The 24,580-nt window shown below is 40.8% G+C and overlaps 1 protein-coding gene across 1 annotated transcript; it reads right to left on the bottom strand.

Moving 5' to 3' along the window:
• Nucleotides 1–370: 370 nt before the first annotated feature.
• On the bottom strand, nucleotides 371–24,580 carry LOC143752277 (uncharacterized). The gene is made up of 16 exons (XM_077245415.1): nucleotides 24,366–24,580; nucleotides 22,324–22,722; nucleotides 21,975–22,157; nucleotides 19,224–19,295; nucleotides 19,024–19,114; nucleotides 12,229–12,280; nucleotides 11,834–12,010; nucleotides 3,964–3,982; nucleotides 3,874–3,922; nucleotides 3,529–3,611; nucleotides 2,754–3,152; nucleotides 2,268–2,585; nucleotides 1,857–2,120; nucleotides 1,649–1,763; nucleotides 1,376–1,433; nucleotides 371–755 (listed from the first exon to the last, which is right to left on the bottom strand). Exons 1-16 carry the CDS (start codon nucleotides 24,451–24,453, stop codon nucleotides 483–485), a joined length of 2,640 nt encoding a protein of 879 aa, XP_077101530.1. The 5' UTR covers nucleotides 24,454–24,580; the 3' UTR covers nucleotides 371–482.

Genomic DNA, 24,580 nt, shown 5'->3' with positions numbered 1-24,580 from the left:
CTCTTTTTCCATCATGAATCAGTCACTTTAATTCATATCACAAAAGACTGTGATAAGGTAATGGCGCTCAAGAGTGCTGCAAAAATGTTTCTTAAGTCCTCAAATCTCGATTAGTTATCACTATTCAATTATTAATTTATTTTGGAATATTGTACAGACATTTTTAATAATTCAAATGTTGTATGTAAAAAAAAATTGCAACAAAGTAACAGAAAAATAGGCATATGCCCACTGACAAAAAGTTTATACATTTTTCAGTTACTTTTCATTATTAAAAAAACAAAAATAAACAGGCAAACAAACAATGAAAATAGAGGGAAATGCAGTCACTCATTGTTTTTAATGAAATACTTTTACTCATCAGAAAATATAATGCTAAAAGAGGAATATATTTGTTCACATAAGAAGACATATAGCCTAGCAATATATTAGCATACAGAAATAAAACATTTGTCTTTTTTTTTGCTGTGAGATGTAAACAATTATTTTTTCAACTGAGCATAAATGTCCTCAGGCACAACACGGATGGCTTTTGGTTTTTTGTGTATCATGTGGACCTGAGCATATACTACATCTGAACCTTTTTCATGGTTGTCTTCTTCGGTTTGGTCTTTTCCTGTATTGTGGCCGGTCTGAGTCATGAACTCAGTCTTACGCTCACACACACTATAATCATCAGAGAGCTTGTGGTCCTGGGTGGTTACGGTGTGGACATCATCATATGTGGAATTCCTGTAAATAGTTTCGTCCTGTGCCTGAAAATGAAAACAAACATTTTTGGTGTATATATACTAGCATTTCAAACATGACAACTCTAGGAATAGTTAATGGATATGACTATGTTAATGTATTTGGTTTTAACTGACTAGAACTGCTAAGCATGCAGCTGCTGCTGTAGAGTATGTATGGACTTGCTACTGCTAATAGATACAGACATGCTATATATGAATAAAAAAAGTTACCCGTTTACTGCACTTTGTTATTCTTCTAGCTATTAATGAATTAGAAGTCTTGCACATTCACAGAAAATAGCTTACATCCACATTGCAAAATAAGGTGTATACCAGACTATTTAAATGTTGAGCAAGCTCATTGGCTGCAGAATCTGCAGAGGCCAATCAGTTTGTGCTACTGTAGTAATTGATGTGTTTGCTAGGAATTGCATGTAAAGGACCTATCAGCCTGCACCATCCAGAGTTTCAGTTCTGAACTATGCGATTTAATTTGAAAATTAATAGAATTTAGTTCTATGAAATGTGTATTAGAAAGTACTTATTAAGAGAGGCATACAAAATGGACTTTATAGCAATGACAATGATATATAAAAATGGTTTTGTGGTTGTTTGTGCAGTGGTGTTTGAGGAAGTTCACAAACCTGATTCAAGGAATCTTTGTTTCCAACAGTGTCTCCCCTGAGTGTCTTTGTCCTGGTCCTGTGAGAGGAAATTAAACTGAAAACTTGACTTGTGCATGAATGAAGTGCTTTAATGGCTGATCTGATCACTGTATGAAGTCAAACACTAGCAACTCTCATACCAGTGAATGAGACTTAAACTAAGACAAGCCCAATGCTGAGTACATCTTAAAACTGGCTCTTTCAAAATGACATCAGCGATGATTAAGTAACTGAAAGTGTTACTAAATTTACCTTGCCCAAAACCCAAGAGCAGAGAGCGTAAGCACTGCCACAATTCCTCCCACACAACCAGCAATCAGAGGCATAAAGTGTCCATCTAGTCCAGGATATTGTAGGATGGGAAACACTGATTCACCAGAATGTTGTATTTCAATGTAATCTTCATTGCCTTAAATCTGTAAATGACTTTGTTCTTTACATTTAGACTGCGTAAACTCACCTTCAGCTGTGAGCTGGATCTCTGCTGATGACTGTTTCCCAAGTTTATTCTGTGCCGTGCAGGAATACCATCCTGCATTATTTTGAGTTCCATTGAAGGTAATCTGCTTTCCCTGAGCTATTGGCATCTCTTGTCCACGTTTGTACCAGGTGTAGTTCATTTCTCTTGATGGACTGCCTTTGCTTTTGCAGGTCAAAGTCACATTAGTGTTAACAGAGACTGAAGCAGATGGATCGATGGTGATACGAGTTTCTTTTGGAGAAACTTTGATAGAAACAAAAACATATAAATAGGGAAAAATACCTGTGCATTAGACATTTCTAGGAAGCTAAAGACCAAATTCTGTTTAAGCAACACTTTGTGCATTTAAGCACACAAGGGCTAAAGGAAGTAAGCAGTCAAATCTCTTACACAGGACTCGTAGCATCACGGTGGTCTCCACAGTTGAGTCATTAGATGTTTTTCTTGGATATGTAGCAGTGCAGGAGATGTTCTTTCTGTGATCCATGTATGAAGCTTTGAAGGTCATGTGTGAAAACACTGACTGGGTTTTATCAGGTTTCTCCTGTAACTGTGCTGTAATGTGTGCAGATTCAGGGATGTAAGACCAGGATATTGTAGGAGGTTGTTTGGGGCAGGGGGCTTCAGCAGAGCAGCTCAGATTGACTGTTGTGTTCTCCATCACTTCTTTCAGATCAGTGGGTTTAAGTTCAGGAGGTTGTGGTGAATCTACAGATATAAACGATTGTAGTTCATCACAAGTTCTTAGTGGTGTTAGTTAATTATGTAAATACTATTTACACTTAAATGTATTTATATATTATATTTATCAAGTGATTTACAAGTAAAGAAAAGCATAAGAACCTGTATGGTAAAGACAGTGGAGATGATATTTACCTTTGACAGTGATCCTCACAGTCTTTCTTGAAACGTCTGTATCGGGGTTAAATGTTGCTCTGAACACATGTGGCTCCATTTCCAGTCTGAAGTAATAGAAACCTGAATGATTCATCATGATGTTATAGAAGACAGTTGTGCAGTTCCTCTCACTGAGATTTCCTGTCATCTGTATGTTACTAAATCCTCTTATGATGTTTTTGCTGCTATTAAAAGCTATAAAACTGTCTTCATGACCAAACTGTGATTTATTTTTTAGCCAGATCCCATTAATAGATTTAGCCTTGTAACGTTTTTCCTCAAAATTGGAGATGTTGAATGTACAAGGAATCTGCACACAAGAGCCTGTCAGAGCTGTTACTGTCTGAGGCATCACGGCATAGTAGATATCAACATCAGCTGAAACATAAAAACATATTAGATCATTATAATTTAAACCTTAGAGAGGTAAAATATTTATATTTTCTTAAAATAAAGGTTTTAAAGATCCTTTTCATACTGTTCTTGCATACAACAAAAGAGTACACTGACATATTAAAGTCAAGCAATTATGACATATATGACTTTTGCCCGTAAGTCTACTGTAGTCATATGATAGCTTTAAGGGTCTTTGCTCGATACATGTTCTTGTCCTTTGCCAATTACATGCTTGCACACTATTTTTAATCTTGTATCAGTAGAGGCTTTGCTGGTAAATGTGATTAAGAAAATAATAATAATAATAATAATAATAATAATAATAATAATAATAATAAACTGTGTAATATGGACCAACCTGAGTGAGTGTGTAGAAACACAGAGCTGATGATGATGATGATGATGAAGGACATGATCTGGAACACAGACATCACTGGAGATCTGACACAAACAGGAAATAACCTAAATATACTTGTGTGCCATAAAAACCCCACAACATTTTTTTTACTCTGTCCACAACTGTAATCAATGAATTGTACCTTCAGCTTGTGTGTTATTACTGTGTTTAACTAAAGAGATTTAATCACTGCAGACTCTTCGATTAATATTAATAAGTTTTGTCTTATTATGAACTTAATGTTTACAATATATTTCTTGTGATTTATAGTTTTAAAAATGCCAGTTCACAAGAGACAAGCCTTACCTCAGAGCAGTGCAGTCAAAGAAAAGCAGAAGTTTTTGAAAATGTCTTCCTTTATGCAAGATCTCTTAAACACTTAGTGACGTGATGTACTCTTGACGATCTCCCAGCACTACAGGACGAGATATCACCAATCAGCCTTTGTTCATTCTGTGCTTAAATGTTTGTCACTCATTCAAAGAGGATGGAAGCCATAACACAAAAATATGCAGATAAACTCAAATACAATAATAATGTTTATAGGGTCACATCAAACAAGGAAAGGCAATGCATGAATGTTTGTTTGATATTATTGATCAATGTTAGCATTTGCACACTCATTCATTGCTTATTGTGTACTCTGTTTTTCAGACAAAAAAAACGTATTTTTCAGTGCTCACCAACAAAACTAACCATAACTATACTAACCAACCATGACACGTGTATTGAATGCAGGGGAGCTTCTATGATCAATGTGACTGGTGCAAAAGACTGTGTGAAAGATTCAGTTAAGTGATTGACAGTTGTGGTGTCCTATCAGAGAAGAGTATGTGCTATTTAATGCTGGTTGGCTGTACCCTGAGCCACGTCACGTCTTGTCCCTCTTTGTGCGTCATCCACTAGTGCCTCAGATTTTAGCGCGTACATGATGGGTGCTTCTCATTTCTTATTTGTGCATCCTCGTTTCCTTCCCTCGCTTCCTTTCCTAGCGCCTCAGCTCCTCCCCCTGTAGGTTGTGAGGGAAGGACGCAAGGAAAGAAAATGAGGATAGAGGAATCGAATGAAAGCTTTTTTTATACATTGGAATACTTGATCACTCAAGCGTCACTTCATAGCATCATCAGTAGCGCTCAAGGGATCTGCCCTTATGTTGTTGAAGTTTGTTTATTTAAGAAATTCATAATGAATAATAATAAAGCAAGATACCCTGTTGAAATATGTGAGATGTGTGGTTTATATAAACTGCAAGGGTAAAGAATAAATTCGAATTATTGTGAACGATGTGAAGGGGGAGGAGAATGTATACGTGTGTCAAGTTTAGTCAATAAAACACTTCCGCATAGGATACACCTGTGTATCCTCGCTCATAACTCCTCTGAAAGCCTCCTCACTCCTCCACATAGACATCATATAGATAGACCATAGACGCCCTATCGACCGCTACTGCCAATTGGCGCGGACAAGCCGTGGGGCCGCCATCTTAAACCGGTCACCCGCTCAGCTCAGTGTAATCTGTTTGGCAGGTGCAATGAGCTGTCCGCGCATTTAATTAATCATATCTTCACTGCCACACATGAATGTTTATATATAGGCCTATATATGTCTGATATCCAAAAAATAATACAACTACAATCTGCCATCGTTAAAACATCATGCCAAATGATGCAGATCTGAATTAATTGGGGAAACTAATTAACATTTGCAGGTATGAGAAAAAAGTAGGCTAGGTTAGTCTGAGACATGCAAGTTTGACTATGCCTACTAATAGCCTGTTCAACGGCTTAGGGAAGGTGTAGAAACAGAGATAGTAGCATGTTATTTAGTGCAGGAAAATATAGTGTAAAGGCAGAATTAAAAGATTTGAGAACAGTTCAATTCACAAATGGGAAATAATAAAATATCTATATTGAGGAAGTATCAACATTAAAAAGGCAAGTAATTTCTGCAACATTTACAATTATACACTGAGAATACATCTCAATTTATTCAATAATAAACTGTGCTTGCCTTTCTCTTTTGAGGTGTAACTGTTTTATATAAATCTGTTGACTGTCAGATCGACTGTCAATCAAACTACGGCGAAACTCTAAAATTAAACATTACAAATATTACAAATTACAAATATTATTTATGGTAGTTAAATAACCCCAAATGTTTACAACTACGTTATTTTGTGTTGGTCAAGAGACTCCTAGTGCTGAATATACATACATGCTAGAACAACTTTTTATGATTTCTTCATAAGTATCTGTGGATATGTTGATAAGAAACAATGGCAAACAAAAATTTTAACATGATCATTTGTGTAAATTCATATTTACTATTTGGAATAAAAAGCTATACATGAGCAAGGTAAAATCACTTATTGCTAATAAAATTCAACTGAAGATCAGTGGGGAATAATAATAAAGAATGAATAAGTGTGTGAAATGTGCTGGAAACCCCCTTGCTGCAGACGTTCTGCAGACGCAGACGTCAGGTTCGGCAGACGCAGACGTCACGTTCGGCACACGAACGAGTGTATGGCGAGTGGATAGTGCCACAGATAACCTAACAAAGGAGACTGTCGTGTGACAGCTACGTGTGTGGATGTGGATAGGGTACTCCGTCAGTGCACAACGTCGTCGATAAGCCCATCGCCGTCAGCCTTGATTTTTTTTTCCTCAAATTTCGACTTCTTCTTCATTTTTATTGTCGGTTGGCAAACTAGCTGAGAGGTGCATTAGCGCCACCTACTGGACTGGAGTGTGTACAGGCCTACATGCTCCAGCCTTCATTAAAAGTGTTGCTGTAAAATTTAATGTTACATAGAAATTTAAAAGGACGGTAATCTAATGGATATTTATTCGAAGATATTAATGAGCTTAAATTTGTAAGTTATGTCAGCTGAGAAGTTTGTACTTTAAAAAAACACTAGGCTACTTTAGCTTTGTTGATATGATGTCTATGTCCAAATTTGTAAAAGGCTCTTTTGTAAATCAAACTAAAAGGAAGTGTGAAAATATTCTAGAAATATGACCACTGTTCAATGAACTCCCTGAGGCAAAACACTTTTACATAGTTTTAACCTCCCCTCTAGAAAGTAACCATCAAATCTTCTCTTTTTCATCTTTCCTATTTGCAGTTTGTATTTTTATGCGTTGTAAGCATAGACTATATGTATTCCTGTATGTTGCATTGTTAATACTGTTATACTAATATAGAGGAAAATATTTCCTATTTGTTCTCTTCAGTGGAGTGATTCAATATGTCTTGCTGTTTTGTTATTTCATCACATGATGGCACTGTTGCTTTTTTTTGTCAATTGCACAATTTAATAATGCATTTTAGGCTGAAAAAGTCGATAATATCTCGTGAGTTAATGTTTGAATATCATAAGATTGCAATTGGCATCTAGGGTGCACATTGTTAAATAATGCACAAGTGGTAATTTATTAAAAATATGACATAACGTCACTTTTGGTGATGGGCCAGCGGGAGATTTCATGCATTTAGACAATCACCATCGAGAGAGGACCACACTTTTTGCAAACAATTTATACAGTTTACAACAAATGAAGAAAAAATGTTGCCACTAGTAGGGCCTACATCTTGTAGATTTTTATCAGTAAGGTTGTCCAAATTACTTTTTTCGGTGTTCTGTCTATTTATGCTACCGGGTTCTGCGCATGTGCGTGTTCCACAAGCGTTGTCCATTTCCCTGCCTATAAATCTGTGCAACTTTGCTGTTGGTCATGCCGTCAGGACACTGGCTGATCGTCAAAAATCATAATTAGTCTATCAGAATGCTACCCCTGATAAATTAAATAAAGATGGCATAATATAGTTTATATTTCAACGTGCTCCCCATCTTCAAAAAAAGCATTTTTTCTTTATTGATTTAGGTAACATCAAGAATAATACTACAAATGACAATGGCAGTGACAAGGTGATTTACTTCAAATTTGCAAACAGAATTATAACACTTAATTTTGACACAGGGCTAGTCAGAACTCAGTAACCATTTCTGGTCACACTCAATTCAAACAGTCAGAATGCTGGTGGTGGCTCCACAGCCTCTGTATATTATGTAAAAAATAATTTGAAATGTTACTCTTTTATTGGTTGTGAATAATCAGATATTCAGTGTTACATCAAAGCCTTATCAGAAATAGTATCTATTTTTGGAACACAGACACATGTTTTGTCAAGTGTAAATAGGGTGTGTCCATGAAATGAATTGTTCTGTTTAAACGTAGACATGACTGTGAGGCAAGTAGCCTATAATAGGCCTATTACGCTATAGTCCAGTCATTTTAAGCCAAAATGGGGGTCAACCTTGAACCTTAAACCTTAACCTCTTAAATGAACCGAAACTTAGTAGTCCAGTCATTTTATGAAAAAGGTTGAACAAATTGCAACAGAAGCAAACTCAACTGATTTTGTATCCTCAATATGTCCTGAGTAAGGGAAAAAAGCCCAGAAGAATAAATTGCAATAGCATAGATTATCCAAAATAAGTATACATTTGCTAATACAATTTCTAATAAAAAAATAAAAAACGTTTCATGAAAATGAGCAGCAGCAATTGTTCAGCCAGATGGCAGCTATCACTGTTTCTGTTGGTCTGCTGTGTGAAACTGATACAGGAGGTTGAGACGAGATGGAACAGCACATTCGACATGCTACAACGCTTGTATGAGCAACGTGAGCCAGTGGGTGCTGCGCTTTCCAATTTAAACAGTGATACTGCTCCCCTGACAAGTCTTGAGTATGACATTATTCAACAATTATTGTCACTACTGCAACCATTCAAACTAGCAACAACAGAGATGTCAGAGGAACAGAGAGTGTCTGCTTCAAAGCTTATACCACTGTACAGGATGTTGCAGCACAAGCTTGCACAGACAAAAGGACATGCAACGCAGGCCAATTAGGTAGGCCACAATAACCATATTACCCATGTAATTGGCCATAACTGTCATATTGTTGTCATTATTATAATTAATATGGTTTTCTCCTGTTTTGGCTCATAGGCTCACATCTGCAAGAAGGTCTGCACTCCAGATGTGGAGGGTATGAGACTTTTAGAGCCTTGGCACTGGCTACACTGCTGGACCCAATGTTCAAAAATGTGGCATTTGGAAATCCTGCCAAAGCCCAGGACGCTGAAAAGCACATCACACTGGAGTGTGCTTCGCTGATGCGTTCAAACACAACTCCTGGTGAGCAGTTTCAGTCTATGTTATGTTATGTAATCTGATTCATGTAATTTATACTTATATGCCGTCAGTTTAGGATTAGTTACTAATTGCTGTTTTCATTTTCATTCAGAGCCACAAATGTCAACATCAGGCCCATCATCATCATCATCAACACCAGTAGAAACAAAGGACAGTTTATGGGAACTTTTTGATAATCGTATCCGTGAAACCCAGATGATACACAATGCTGCAGCTGATGCCACAGTGGAAGTGAAAAAATACCTCAACGTTGCGTTTTTGCCCAGAACTCATGATCCCCTACTGGAAAGAGAGCAGTAATCTTTCCTCATTTGTATGTCCTTCCTAAAAAAAATATTTGCATGCCAGCAACAAGTGTCCCTTGTGAGAGGATTTTTTCAAAGGCTGTAGAAATTATCTGTATAAGTAGTCTAAGTCTTTCGACAAAATAAATATATATTTTTGAATAAAAATCTATAAAAAAGTGAGACATTGTGGCTTGATTTCTTTTATTAATATTCATTTTTCATGACCAAAATAACATTAAGCGCAGTGAGGAGCCTACAGGTTACAAGCTTCACATATTAGAAAAATACAATAAAAAAAATATAAATGTTTTTTTAATGGCTCGTTGTCAAGGTTGTTTCAGATCAACACCTGCAAGTGACCACTAGGTGTCACCGTTGAGAAGGGTGTCGGATTGTTTCGAAGCCTCAACAAAATATGGCACATTTGCTTCAACTGTTTCATTGTTTCACGAAGCTTCGATCTGCCCACCATTACCAATAGGTGCGACAGCGTGCAACGCACAAACAGTATGCACTTGACACAAACAATACCAGACACTGAACTGAAGACAAGCAGGAACTTAAATACACAGATGAACAATGAAAATGATATGATAACAGCTGAACACGGTGAGTGATGATCGCTGGCAGGTGCAGGTAATGTAAGGGCGGATTGAGTGCAGATGTGAGCCGGAGAGGATGATGGGATATGTAGTGCAGACAGTGATTAAAATGTGAGAGTGACAGTGACAATAAATTATTTTTTAGAGGCATTTTAGTTACATATTTGCAAATATATGTGGCATTATTGAAAATACAGACACTTCAAAACACTTAAACGAAATAAAAAATAAAATAATATTATATAATATAAAATACTGATTTTAATGTATTTTATGTTTAAAAAAAAAAAAAATATATATATATATATATATATATATATATATATATACACTCACCTAAAGGATTATTAGGAACACCTGTTCAATTTTTCATTAATGCAATTATCTAATCAACCAATCACATGGCAGTTGCTTCAATCCATTTAGGGGTGTGGTCCTGGTCAAGGCAATCTCCTGAACTCCAAACTGAATGTCAGAATCGGAAAGAAAGGTGATTTAAGCAATTTTGAGCGTGGCATGGTTGTTGATGCCAGGCGGGCCAGTCTGAGTATTTCACAATCTGCTCAGTTACTGGGATTTTCACGTACAACCCTTTCTAGGGTTTACAAAAAATGGTGTGAAAAGGGAAAAACAACCAGTATGCGGCAGTCCTGTGGGCGAAAATGCCTTGTTGATGCTAGAGGTCAGAGGAGAATGGGCCGACTGATTCAAGCTGATAGAAGAGCAACTTTGACTGAAATAACCACTCGTTACAACCGAGGTATGCAGAAAAGCATTTGTGAAGCCACAACACGCACAACCTTGAGGCGGATGGGCTACAACAGCAGAAGACCCCACCGGGTACCACTCATCTCCATTACAAATAGGAAAAAGAGTCTACAATTTGAAGAGCTTCCCAAAATTGGACAGTTGAAGACTGGAAAAATGTTTCCTGGTCTGATGAGTCTCGATTTCTGTTGAGACATTCAGATGGTAGAGTCAGAATTTGGCGTAAACAGAATGAGAACATGGATCCATCATGCCTTGTTACCACTGTGCAGGCTGGTGGTGGTGGTGTAATGGTGTGGGGGATGTTTTCTTGGCACACTTTAGGCCCCTAAGTGCCAATTGGGCATCTTATGCCACGGCCTACCTGAGCATTGTTTCTGACCATGTCCATCCCTTTATGGTCACCATGTACCCATCCTCTGATGGCTACTTCCAGCAGGATAATGCACCATGTCACAAAGCTTGAATCATTTCAAATTGGTTTCTTGAACATGACAATGAGTTCATTGTACTAAAATGGCCCGCACAGTCACCGGATCTAAACCCAATAGAGCATCTTTGGGATGTGGTGGAACGGGAGCTTCGTGCCCTGGATGTGCATCCCACAAATCTCCATCAACTGCAAGATGCTATCCTATCAATATGGGCCAACATTTCTAAAGAATGCTTTCAGCACCTTGTTGAATCAACGCCACGTAGAATTAAGGCAGTTCTGAAGGCGAAAGGGGGTCAAACACAGTATTAGTATGGTGTTCCTAATAATCCTTTAGGTGAGTGTATATATATATATATATATATATATATATATATATATATATATATATATATTAAAAAAAAAATTCACAAAATATATAAAAAAAGTTGTGATAGGAGCAGTTAATCAGAAAAAATAATGTTGAGTAATGTTGTGGTAAAAAAGTACCACAAATCCCCCAAAACACAGCACAAATGTATGTATAGTTTAGAAGTAAACAAAAAAATTACATATAAAAAGCTTTGTAAATGTGTGGGGCCCAAAGACCCTCTATGTAAAGTGGAAATGAGGACCGTATGAAGGTAAAAAATATATTTAAAACATCATAAGAGCTTCCTAAAAAACAATTTCTTTTTTCTTTTACTTGGATTAATTTTTCAAAAATGTAAAAAATCTGCTATTTTATCAGAGGTGTGTAGACATTTTATACCCAATGTATATAGGACAACTCACACTGCTCCGACAGACAGCTTCCATCACAGACAATCACCAGATTACAGTACATCACTTCACAAGACATTCCACGACTCACAAACACTGATTGTATGATTGAAAACAAGTGCCGAACAGTAACAGTAACTGTGTCTGTCGGTGAATTGGCTTTAAGTGGACCTACAAACCCTAAGGTACTCTGTACTCTATTTCTGTGTATTCATAATACGTGAAGAGTGTCTCTGTGATGCAGTAGTTCTGCTGCTCTGAGATCTCTGTCTTTTCATAGTAGATGATCAGTGTTTCATCATCAGAAATTTCATTGGTTGTGATGTCACTGGTTGTCTTGACATAATCCACCTCTGTGATTTTAACCTGTTCACAATGAAAACAGATTACAATCATGTTTTATGTGCAAAATATTTTCATATGTAACATCTTTCATATAATTAGCTGGAAAAAATAATTATTGCATTTTTAATAAATTAATGGTCATAAATACAAACAAGCTGATGGATCAATAAATAAAAAATGTCTAGAAATTATACTTTAATGAATCTACACAAAACTATACAAAAATAAACTAAACTTACCTGACCAGAACGATTCTTTTCATTGGCCCTGGGTTTATTGAAAATCTTTCTCCTAATAAAGAACGTCGAAATGTTTTTGAAATGGTTATTTTTGCAGTGGCAAAAATTATATTTAAACGGATCAAGTTTAAATTGGCAATGACAACAGATATATGTTGCAAAACAATGTGTGATTCTTAATACATGTAAAAAAGGATCATCTCATTTCTGAAGAGCAGAAAAAAACATGTTAGGAAAAATACCATATGTTGATGATTATAAGTCATATCTTTACATTTGCCTCAATATTGACATTGAATATTATACACTTGACAATAAACAAAATAATTTGAACATTTGAACTTAATTTTTCACCGTACATGAATCCACTATATTCTCACTAAAGGAAACAATTTTCTATATTCAGGAAGATGAGAAGAAATTAAGAATAATGTAGTATTAATATATTGCATGTGCATGACTGAAGCGCTTTATAGTTTGTTTGTTTGATCAATAAATGAATTCAAACACAAGTGAATCAGTTTTTAACTGACTGATGCTTAAACACAAGTAAAATGCAGAGTACATCTTAAAACAGGATTGTTAGAGACCGCCCTCGCGATCGGAGACATAAATCGACGAGGAAATCCCAGTTGAGGTGAATTTATTGCACAGACAGTGCAATTCCCACAGCAAAAACCAAAAACAAAGAAAAAAATAATAATTTACACGTTTTTGTGGGGACGTAGCCACAACAGCAGTTTTAATAGTTTGGTTAACAAACTTTATTGAACACAAGCTTCTATTGGTTTGCTTCCACTTCACACAACAAACCTGACCCTTTACTCACCGTGTACTAACTCTGGCAGCCATTTATAGTCTAGGCCAAACCCCTGGAGTGTACCATTCTACAGGTAAGTTTTGCTTTCTTACATATGCCCTTCTTATCACCTTATACAAATAAAACAACATCTATCCATGGTTAAATTACACAATAACACAATAAAACAATGCAACTAATGAATTAACAAATTTAAACCTTGTTTTACAGGAATATTGGAAACCCCCAGTTCCCTTTCAGTCGATAACGTCAGACGTAGTCGACGGTCGACTGAATTGGGATCTCGCTAGAGAGCCTGTCTTCTTCGAGTACTATTGAACGAGCCAATGTAATTGGCGTGCGTGATTCGCATCACACACTCCGCCCCCGCGGCGCGGGTATAAATACGGAAGTGGATGCACGCACTAGTTGCCTTTCGCTTCGGAGCCGATCGTTTGATGTCTCTGAGAGTGCTGTTGTCTACAACGAGCGAGTGTGTCGGTGTTCTTCAGGAAGACTCTCCCAGTGCTGGTGTTCTACAGCGCGAGTGCAGCGGTGATCGCGAGCTTTGAGCTCTCAACTGCTGTTTTAACAGCAACAAATTTCTAAATGTTTGTGTGTGTTGATGGCTGGTTAGAGGGTGGAAAAGTGAGTGCTTCACTGTTTCAGTTCTCTGTTCAGTGTTGCCGCGGTCATTCCCCTGTGTGCTCCGGCACTGGTGACGGTCCTATTTTCTGAAAGAGCAACACGGGTGCGTTTGCGTCTTTTTCAAGATGTCATTCCGCCCGTGCGTTTCTGGGTGCGGTCGTTCCCTGTCTCTCTCTGATGGTCACAACTGTTGTGTCACGTGTTTGGCTTACAGCACGCTGAGACAGCTTTTGTGGACAGCTCATGTTTTCACTGTGGGAACATGACTGTCGCAGTGTTGAGGGCGAGACTCGCCTTCGTTCGCGGAGAGCGAGTCCCCATTACCATGCCCCACCCTCGGGTGCTGTGTGGGATGGGTGACCGGAGGATAGTGTTGGATGTCCCGCCCGGTAACCATTCCCTGTGGGCTCCTCACTCCTCCCTTCCACTGCAACCACTGGAGCCTCCTGTGTTGTCTGCTGGTCCATCTGTAATGGGTGGGCCAGCGGTTTCACTCGGGGCTCCCCTGGAGGACAGGACGCCGATTGCAGCATCGGAGGGTGAGCTGACTTCTAGAGATGATGACTCGGCTGCATTGTCTCCCTCCGGGAGTTCAATGTTGCCCGAGCCGGATCCAGAATTATCAGCTATGCTGAAACGGGCCGCCGAGGCTGCCGGGCTCGAGTGGAACCTCCACCGTGTCCCGTTCAGTCTCGGTTGGAATCTGGAGTTTGGTATCTTGGGGCGGGCCGCGCTGGTTCTCAGCTCGCCGCCCCAGTGCCTTTCTTTCCCGAAATGCATGGAGAGCTTATCAGGTGGTGAACAGCATCTTTCTCTGCCAGAAACTGCCTGAATAGCTTTTCCCCCTCATTACCCTTGATGGAAGAACGGTGAAGGGTTGCGAGGTGTCCCTCCATTGGAGCGGTCTGTCGACACAGGTGCACCTGTGTCCGGCGGCCGCTGCCTTTTGGGGGGATCCTCGTCTCCCCCCTAAGGCCTGTGAGTTTTCGTCTGTTCCGACGGGCAGAGCTTACAAAGCCTGTGGGCAAGCCCCTTCCTCTTGCGTGCCATGGCGTTGCTGCAGGCTAGGGCACCCATGCCATGCACGAGGGTAATCCAGACCGTGCGCTCATCAGTGAGCACCGCACTGCATCCGACCTCACCCTCCGGGGTACGGGTGTCGTAGCGTGCATGATCGGTCTGGCGATGTCCACCTTGGTGGTCCAGTAGTGCCTTCGTTGGCTCAGCCTGGTTGGTATGGCGGATGCGGACAAGGTTCGGTTCCTGGTCTCCCCAATTTCCCAGGTTGGGCTGGTCGGCGACGCGGTGGAGAACTGCATCAAACAGTTCTCTGCCGCTCAAGCGCAGACGGAGGTCATCCGGCACATCCTGCCCCGGTGGCCAGCTGCTGCCTCCACCCGCCGCCGGTGGCAGCTCCTCCGCCTGCTCGTCGGCGTGAGCGTTCCCCGGCCGCCGCTCCTGCTGGCCCTCCGCAGCAGCCTCCACCCAGGCCTCAGCATGGAGCCGGCCGCAGTAGAGACGCCCAGCCCGCTCCAGGCGCTGCCAAGCCAGGTGGCAAGCGACAGCGAAAGCATTCCGGAGCGGGCCGCCCAGGAATGGATGAGATGCTCTTGGAGTGGCACGATCACTCCCTCCCCCCGGGTGAGGGCCGGGTGGAGCCTTTGTTTGTGTGTGTGTCTGTTCCGCCGCTGGCTCCCAAAAAAAAAAAAAAAAAGCGGAGCAAGCGGTACCCACACTTCAAAGAGAGAGCAATTTCATCTGTTCCTGGGTCCCAAGAGGGCCAGTCTGGCGGGTGTGACCCTGTATAGCCTTACACCCCTCAGCTCCCCCTTGGTCGCCAGCAGGCAGCCTGGTGCGTTCGAGGACCCGGTCATCCGCCTTCTCACGCGCCCCCTGCCGCTTGTGGAGACAGGTAAGTGTTGCACAGCACACTAACACCACTCTCTCTACTTTGCTGCCCCACCTCAGGCTCGGCTACCCCGCTCAAGTCAGTGATAGTCATCACATTAGGTGTTGAGCAGACGTGCTCCTGAAAATTCAGTGATATTCATCACACCGAGTGTTGAGCAGTGCTCCTGACTTGTGCGTGCTTATCTTATCCTGCTGGCGAAGGATTTGATATAGCCGCTCCTCCAGCCGGTACGAAGGCCAGTTGTAAACTCGTTCTTCGTGCTACTAGGTGGTGGGTCGTGACCATCTTGGCCCAAGATTGGTCTGCAGCTCCGACCTGAAAGACATGTGCTTAAGAACAGATCTCTACCTTCCGCACCGCAGGCCATCCTGTGGGTTGCGTTTAAGGGTGGAGTATCAGTACAGTGTCCTTCCCTTCGAGTGCTCCAGAGCCCGTTGGGTCTTCAGGTCAACTGGAAGAGAGTAATCTCGCCCACGGGCTTAGTATCTCTTTTTCAGTTTTGGAGATGGACTCGGTCTAACACGTTTCTCCAATGAGAATGTGTTCAGCTGGTGTTTGAAGTGAGAAAGGGTCCTACTGGAAGAACTTTCAGAGGCTCCTGGGGTATATGGTAGTTGCAGCCATTGGCTTCCTCCATATGTGACCGCTTCAGCGCTAGCTTCATGATCGAGTCCCTAGGTGACCGTGGCAGAGCAGCTCACCCTGTGTGACTATAGTTCATCCCGGTCTGCTGCCAAACCCTCTTCAACAGAGGGGCCATGTACAAGGGCGTGTTTTAACAGGGGCCTGGGCGACCCCCGACTACACGGGAATTCGTGCCTCGAGTTGTTAGACATTGCGACCGCTGCTGTCACAACTCACCCGTCACCTCCTCCTTGGAGTCAGAAGCTTCTGAGGACGCTTTGTTCCACTCTTCCCGCTTTACTCAATCGTGCCGCCATCGAGCCTCACGACAGTTATAGCCAGGGCAAGTGGAGACTCCATCCCCTGGGTCCAGCTGGGTCATGACCATTCCGGGGCCGCTCAGTTGCCCCCCCGGTTTCATCTTTCCGCCAGTGTTTGTGTAAACCGAGCGGACTACCCTTGGACAAACACTTGGTCTCAGCTGCCCCAGGGGCCCGCAGAAATGCGTTTAACCCCAGTGAGCCTTCTAAAAGTGACTGCGACTCATGGTCGCCTTGCGCCTGCTCAAGTCAGTGAAATCGTCACACTTCATGTTGAGCAGAATTGCTCCTGAAACTCAGTGAAGTTCATCGCACTCAGGTGTTGAGCAGCAATGCTCCTGTAGCTCAGTGAGTTCATCAAACTCAGGTGTTGAGCAGAAATGCTCCTGTAGCTCAGTGAGTTCATCACACTCAGGTGTTGAGCAGAAATGCTCCTGTAGCTCAGTGAATTCGTCACACGCAGTGCTGAGCAGGAATGCTCCTGGTGCTCAGTGAAGTTCTTCGCACTCAAGTGTTGAGCAGAAATGCTCCTGAAGCTCAGTGAGTTTATCACACTCAGGTGTTGAGCAGGAATGCTCCTGAAGCTCAGTGAACTTGTCACACTCAAGTGCTGAGCAGAAATGCTCCTGTCGCTCAGTGAAGTTCTTCGCACTCAAGTGTTGAGCAGAAATGCTCCTGAAGCTCGGTGAGTTTATCACACTCAGGTGTTGAGCAGGAATGCTCCTGAAGCTCAGTGAACTTGTCACACCCAAGTGCTGAGCAGAAAATGCTCCTGAAGCCCAGTGATCTTCTCATGTTGTGTTGAGCAATGCTCCTGTCTTTTGCGTCCGTCGCTTGCACCTACGTGCCAAGTCAGGAGAGGAACAGGTCTTCATAGTTGCCCCTTATTGGCCCAACTAGACCTGGTTCCCATCAACAGCCTTCCTGACTTCCCCTGAAAACTCTTTCGGGGACGGGGCACGATGGCACACGCGTTCTTCCCCCGGAGATTCCGGGCGGTCTTACATCTGAACACGGAGGTTCAGGTGGCTATCACAAGAACATGTGATAGTTACCATCACTTCTGCGAGCACCCCCTAGAATTGGGTAGCGTGCTTACGCCTTTAGAAGTGGAACCTAGTCGTTGAGTGCGTCTTCTCTCCAGAGGAGATCCTGAAAGCTTTCGATCACTTCAGTGCTCTCTTTCCTGCAAAATGGGTTGCAGTAGGCTGTTTTCCTTCACCCTCAAAATGATGTTGCCTCGGTGTTTAAACGACGCTCATCGTGTTGCAGAAGTATGCAGAAGCACGTTCTGATCGTCAGGTTCCTGAGGAGCAAGGTCTTGTAAATCCTTGTGTCCCTCTTTATCCTCTTGGGCCTTGTCCCTGGTGCGACTGCACTGCAGAGACCGCCCCTGAGCCACTGCAGGCAGTGAGTTAAAAAATCTGTTATATCAGTTCTCCTGCTCGCGTGGTCTCTACTAGAGGGTAGGGACTTGCTCGCTTTCGGTCAACGTATTGTGCCTGGAGTCTGGGCCGGCTAACTCTCACAAGTTGAGACCCCGGCTCGGATTGTGCCCAAGGTTCCTACCTCTTCCGTAATAGGAGCAGGTGGTGAGCCTGCAAGCGCTGCCCTGGAGGAGGCAGATCCAGCCCTGGCTTCTCTGTTCGTTCGCTTGGACGTGTACAGAATGCAAGTCATAGACCTCAGACCAGCTCTACAAATATCTGTTGGAATTCAGCAGAGAGGGAAGGCTGTTTCCATGCAAAGTTGCACTTAGTGCTTGCCTTCATTTCGGTGAAAATCCGAGATGCAACTAGTCCACTTAGATGTTGAGCTCCTCTATGATGAGTGTAAAGTGCTTCGCCTGGGTGTTGACGATATGCTTTGCTAAACAGATTCTAGAGTTGGGGGCTGGACGACACCTAGTTGAACCGCTGCTTCCCGTGGGCTCCCTTCTCATGAAGCCAGTTTCACCGTGAGCCCGGTTCAAGTGTCGGCTTGCTGCGCCATTCCCCTCCTACGGACTGGATACGTGCGCCTTTCTACTCCAGTTGAGTTCCCTTAAAATTGAACCCTGTTGAGTTCCTCCACACCCCTTGCGATGCGAATCACGCACGCCAATTACATTGGCTCGTTCAATAGTACTCGAAGAAGACAGGCTCTCTAGCGAGATCCCAATTCAGTCGACCGTAGACTACGTCCTCCGTTCCCTCCTTCAGGGAACGGTGGGTTGCAAACGCAACCAGGACGTTACGTCATACATATATGTCATACTGTGTAACCCAATCTTAAATAAAGATTTCAAATCAAACAAGTCTGAGTATGCATGATATCGGTGTCAGTAAACAGACTGTGTTAATGCTCCGACAATGTGTGTGTGTGTTTGATATGGTGTACGTGCATACAGTCCATTCATAATAACGGGGTTGCACCATGACAAGGATGTTTCAAAAAAGGCATAACAGGAATACAACTACTGTTTAATTCACAATGAAAGTGAATAGTTTTACCTTGCACAGAACCCAAGAGCAGAGAGCGTGAGCACTGTTACAATTCCTCCCACACAACCAACAATCAGAGGCATAAAGTGTCCATCATGTCCTATAGGATGTGAAACACTTGTAATCGACCAGAATGTTGTATTTCAATGTAATCTTCATTGCCTTAAATCTATTATAAAAACCTTTACATTTAGACTGCGTAAACTCACCTTCAGCTGTGAGCTGGATCTCTGCTGATGACTGTTTCCCAAGTTTATTCTGTGCCGTGCAGGAATACCATCCTGCATTATTTTGAGTTCCATTGAAGGTAATCTGCTTTCCCTGAGCTATTGGCATCTCTTGTCCACGTTTGTACCAGGTGTAGTTCATTTCTCTTGATGGACTGCCTTTGCTTTTGCAGGTCAAAGTCACATTAGTGTTAACAGAGACTGAAGCAGATGGATCGATGGTGATACGAGTTTCTTTTGGAGAAACTTTGATAGAAACACAAGCATATAAATAGGGAAAAATACCTGTGCATTAGACATTTTTAGTAAGCTAAACACCAATTTCTGTTTAAGCAACACTTTGTGCATTTAAGCACACACATGTAGCGTTTATACGCCCGTATAAATATAACTAATCATTATTCATAACGGATTATGATCAATAATTAATAATTTAATTATTTTCAGAATTTACTGTAGCAGAATCAATAGTATGATCATTTTATCAGTTCATCCAATGAACAGAAAGCATAAACAATTATTAATTCTAGGAAATATAATATCTTCCTGGCCAAGAAAGACTAATTCCCAGCTAACAGCTAAATTAAGAAATAATCAAGGGTAAAAGCATAGGTAGCTTTAGATCGCAGTTCAAGACAATAAATCTGTAAGCACACAAGACAAGTAATGCTTCTCTTTTCAAATACAAACAATACTTTATTGATTATAAGACTAACACATAAAATAATTGTAATAATAGTAATGGTAATAAAACTAACACACACACATGCACACGCATTCATACAAGTTGAAGAAAGAAAGAGAGTGAGGAAGAATGGGTTTTAGGAGTCAGATGGTGAGATCCCAAGTTTCTATATGCACTTATAAGAGACAACCTGAACGAACCATCAATAATTAATTTCGCCCTTTTGTTTCTTAGGTTACTAAATCTTTATCAAAATACACCAGTTCAGTTTAAGAGTCTGGAGGCAGTACTTGCTTGTTTGCGTTCCTTCTTTTTCTCTTGGGATTCCCTTTCCTCGTAAAAGGGGGTTTCCCGAGCTAGTTCCTTGGCTGGTCTCCTCATGTGCCTGGATAGATCTTGGACAGCCAGTCACGTGGTGTGTTGGCGCGGATGAATGAAAGTCTTTGAAGTTGGAAGCTGGTTTTGCAGTTGAAACGTTAAAACGAAACTTTGCAGCAAAACTTAACTTAGAACCGAGACTTTTAACGAGAAAATAAAACAAAGGAAAAGAAAGGAAGGTGAAACGAGTTAGATGGCTTGAATAAATCTGTTTGAGCCCATGTTCTTCTGATCTTAATTTGGGTTCTTTGTCTCTACGCGTCTACATGGTTACTATAACCATCGTCTGCTCCACCCGACTTGTTGTTCTGCCGAGACCTTTTTCGAGAGAGAGAGCCCGCCCGACTTCTGTTCTATTCTTCTAGCGCATTATTCTACTAAAGTCTTCTCCCTTAACTCTGTTCGGGTTTGAGGATTTAAACTCAAGTGTTTTGTCCTGCCTCCTGGAGGAATTTGGAATTCGGACAATAAGATACTATATGGTTATTTGAGAAGGGGGTCTTTTCTATCCCACCCCCTTTCTCTCATCGTGAATCATGTGTTATCTGTGGTCTGCTTACTCATCAGCTCGAACAGAGGATTCAGTTTAGACATAATTTCCATTTTAAGAACATAAACATTTTTACACAGATTTCAATCAAGCCACCTTCTGAATTAATAATATATGAGCATAATGATAGGAAACATGATACACTTTCATTCACACAGGTAATAGTTACAACAATTAGATGACTTATATGTGATTAAGCATAATAGACACATACAGGGGTCATAGACACAATATAGAATTATGTAGTTGAACGATGTTTGATTATAAGTTCGTCAAGAATTGTTTTGTGATGATTGTATGCATTTTTATATGAAAAGTCTCTTGTCTCTGTGGTTTTTAAGAGGTCTCAACAATGAGGTCATTCAAAGGTCTTCAAGGAGGGGGAAGTCTGTTTTACATCTCTGTCATGGGACCTTGTTCCTTAAGAAAGACGTAGTCTGTTAGTCGCAGGGGTCCGGTGAACTCTTGTTAGGGCCTCTTGTTTCACCATTTCTGAACAGATCTGTTTTGCCAAATTATAAAACATTGACAACGTTCTTCCTTTAGTTAAACAATAAAAGGTCCTTTCGGTTGCAGATTCTCTGGAGCCTATGGCTCTGGGTCTGGTGATTTGATTCTGGAATGTGAAGACTCTTTGTGGGATTATGTATGAACAGTCACCTAAAAGCTTCAATTGTGTTTGGTTCATTCTCATTGTCGCTACACACATGTCATGAAGGTAAGAGGACCAGACAGCAGATGCAGAGAAATAGTATCACTTTAATAGAGAGCTTGCCAGAGAGTTCAATAACCAATCGAAAAAAGCTTCACAAAGGGAAACTTAGCGCTACTAGTAGCAGTGTAATGTTCAAATAAAGTCTTAGCTTGTAGATAACAAAACAGCTGTCAGCCCAGAGGAAACGAAATACTCAGATGAAAGTTCCGTATGACAGGGAAGTGGAGCGGGCTATGTTATGTTAAAGGAGGTAAGCTGTCAAATCTCTTACACAAGACTTGTAGCATCACGGTGGTCTCCACAGTTGAGTCATTAGATGTTTTTCTTGGATATGTAGCAGTGCAGGAGATGTTCTTTCTGTGATCCATGTATGAAGCTTTGAAGGTCATGTGTGAAAACACTGACTGGGTATATCAGGTTTCTCCTGTAACTGTGCTGTAATGTGTGCAGATTCAGGGATGTAAGACCAGGATATTGTAGGAGCTTGTTTGGGGCAGGGGGCTTCAGCAGAGCAGCTCAGATTGACTATTGTGTTCTCCATCACTTCTTTCAGATCAGTGGGTTTAAGTTCAGGAGGTTGTGGTGAATCTATAAATGATTGTAGCTCATCACACGTTCTTAGTGATGTTAGTTAATTATGTAAATAATATTTAAATTTAAATGTATTTATTTATTTATTAAATTGATCAAGTGACTTACAAGTAAAGGAAAGCATAAGAACCTGTATGGTAAAGACAGTGGAGATGATATTTACCTTTGACAGTGATCCTCGCAGTCTTTCTTGAAACGTCTGTATCGGGGTTAAACGTTGCTCTGAACACATGTGGCTCCATTTCCAGTCTGAAGTAATAGAAATCTGAATGATTCATCATAATGTTATAGAAGACAGTTGTGCAGTTCCTCTCACTGAGATTTCCTGTCATCTGTATGTTACTAAATCCTCTTATGATGTTTTTGCTGCTATTAAAAGCTATAAAACTGTCTTCATCAGCAAACTGTAATTTATTTTTTAGCCAGATTCCGTTAATAGATTCAGCCTTGTAACCTTTGTCCTCAAAATTGGAGATGTTGAATGTACAAGGAATCTGAATACAAGAGCCTGTCAGAGCTGTTACTGTCTGAGGCATCACGGCATAGTAGATATCAACATCAGCTGAAACATAAAAACACATTATGCATTATAATTTAAACCATAGAGAGGTAAAATATTTATATTTTCTTAAAATAAAGGTTTTAAAGATATTTTTCATACTGCTCTTGCATACAACAAAAGAGTACACTGACATAGGAAAGTCAAGCTCCAAAAAGGACAAAACAGCACCATAAATGTAATTATTACATATATGATTTGTGCCCTGTATTTAAAGTGTACTGTAGTGATATGATAGCTTTAAAGGTGCTTTGTGTCATATGCGCCAAAAAATCAATTCATACTCCACATTTCATAACAGATGGGGCAGTATACCCCCAGAAAGTGAGTTGGTCTACTCTAGAGTAACAAACGAGAAACGGCATAGTCTCTATGCTATGGCCCTACCTTCACAACGACCCTAGAGCCATAGCCGCAGCCGAGCCAACTCCTAATAGAGGACGTTTTGACTCCAGAGGAACGTTGGTTGATGTCAAGTGATTTTTAAATATGACATCTTCAAGCTACTCCCCTTCACCTTTACCAGTGAATATGTTCATATTCGTTTTGTTCATAGTACATTTTTATTGTTAGTTTGAATTACATTAATTTGACAGACAGCGTTCACTGATGTAGACCAAGCTAGCGGCATTCAGAGCAGCCAACTCTCACGAATTCACCGTGAGACACACACAATTGACACTTTTCACACGCTCTCAGTCACGCCACACATCAATTTTGTCACACACAGAAAAATCGCAAAGCAAAGAGGACACGGAGACCGACAGACTAGACAGAGCAGGTTAGTTATGATATAAAAAAATCTCTGCTCTCAGATTCTGTCAATTTTATCATGCAATTCAAACAATAAATACCGTTTTGGCGTTTGTAAATGTTACACGATAGATCCCTAGCGCACGTGAACCGATCTTCTCTTTACTAGCTAATAGTAAAAAAACACGAACGAACACTGTTGAAAGATACAGTAGGCCACAACTTACCAAAATGTATTCCTCATACATAATATCGACCAATATTTTTTTTAATCAGCGTGGAGAGGTCAATAACATAGCTGGAGAACAAATATGTCAGATTTACCTCAGGAAAGCAATTTAAAAAACATATAATTAGCTAATGTTACATTTTATCATCAGCTTGGTAGAGACGGGTTCTGGTAGATATCAGGTGAAAACCGGATCGGAACTGTGGGTAGAGCTAACTATCAAACACATCAGGTTCAAGTACGCCCACAAGCCGTGCGAGTTAAACTGCAATATTCATATTGCAGTATGGCTGGTGGTTATGTTGCCCTTATACCGCCTCCCATGGCCGAAACTGGTATTATGACACCTGTCGGGCCGTGGCTAGTAATTTAGCATGCTAATTCATGTTGATATCTCTGCAGCACAATAACTTGTCATTTTTTTAATGACATAATCGCCCTTATTTCTTCTCATTCTTTTGATGCGTGTAGCTCATTTTTTGGATATTTTTACCTCAATTCTTACACATGGCACCTTTAAGGGACTTTGCTCGATACATGTGCTTGTCCTTTGCCAATTACATGACTGCACACTATTTTATCTCTTGTGTATCATATCAGTTGTGGTTCTGCTGAATGTGATTGTTTAAAATAAAAAATAAATTTGAGTGTAATATGGACCAACCTGAGTGAGTGTGTAGAAACACAGAGCTGATGATGATGATGATGATGATGATGATGATGATGAAGGACATGATCTGGGACACAGACATCACTGGAGCTCTGACACAAACAGGAAATAACCTAAATATACTTTACTCTAAATATATTTGTACACAACAAATTGTTTTTACTCTGTCCACAACTGTAATCAATCAATTGTACCTTCAGCTTGTGTGT

The sequence above is a fragment of the Siphateles boraxobius genome, unplaced genomic scaffold (assembly GCF_051911475.1).
Source record: "Siphateles boraxobius isolate OS27281-9 unplaced genomic scaffold, OSU_SipBor_1 26, whole genome shotgun sequence".
Lineage (NCBI taxonomy): Eukaryota > Metazoa > Chordata > Actinopteri > Cypriniformes > Leuciscidae > Siphateles > Siphateles boraxobius.
This window is presented reverse-complemented; position numbering and strand designations above follow the sequence as displayed.

Excerpts from the sequence above, each read along its gene's own strand:
- LOC143752277 (XM_077245415.1), bottom strand. The coding sequence starts at position 24,453 with ATGTCTGTGTCCCAGATCATGTCCTTCATCATCATCATCATCATCATC. Across the intron at positions 2,586-2,753 it reads TGTGAGGATCACTGTCAAAG|ATTCACCACAACCTCCTGAA; the intron begins GTAAATATCATC and ends TTATATCTGTAG. Across the intron at positions 2,121-2,267 it reads CGTGATGCTACGAGTCCTGT|TTTCTCCAAAAGAAACTCGT; the intron begins GTAAGAGATTTG and ends TTTCTATCAAAG.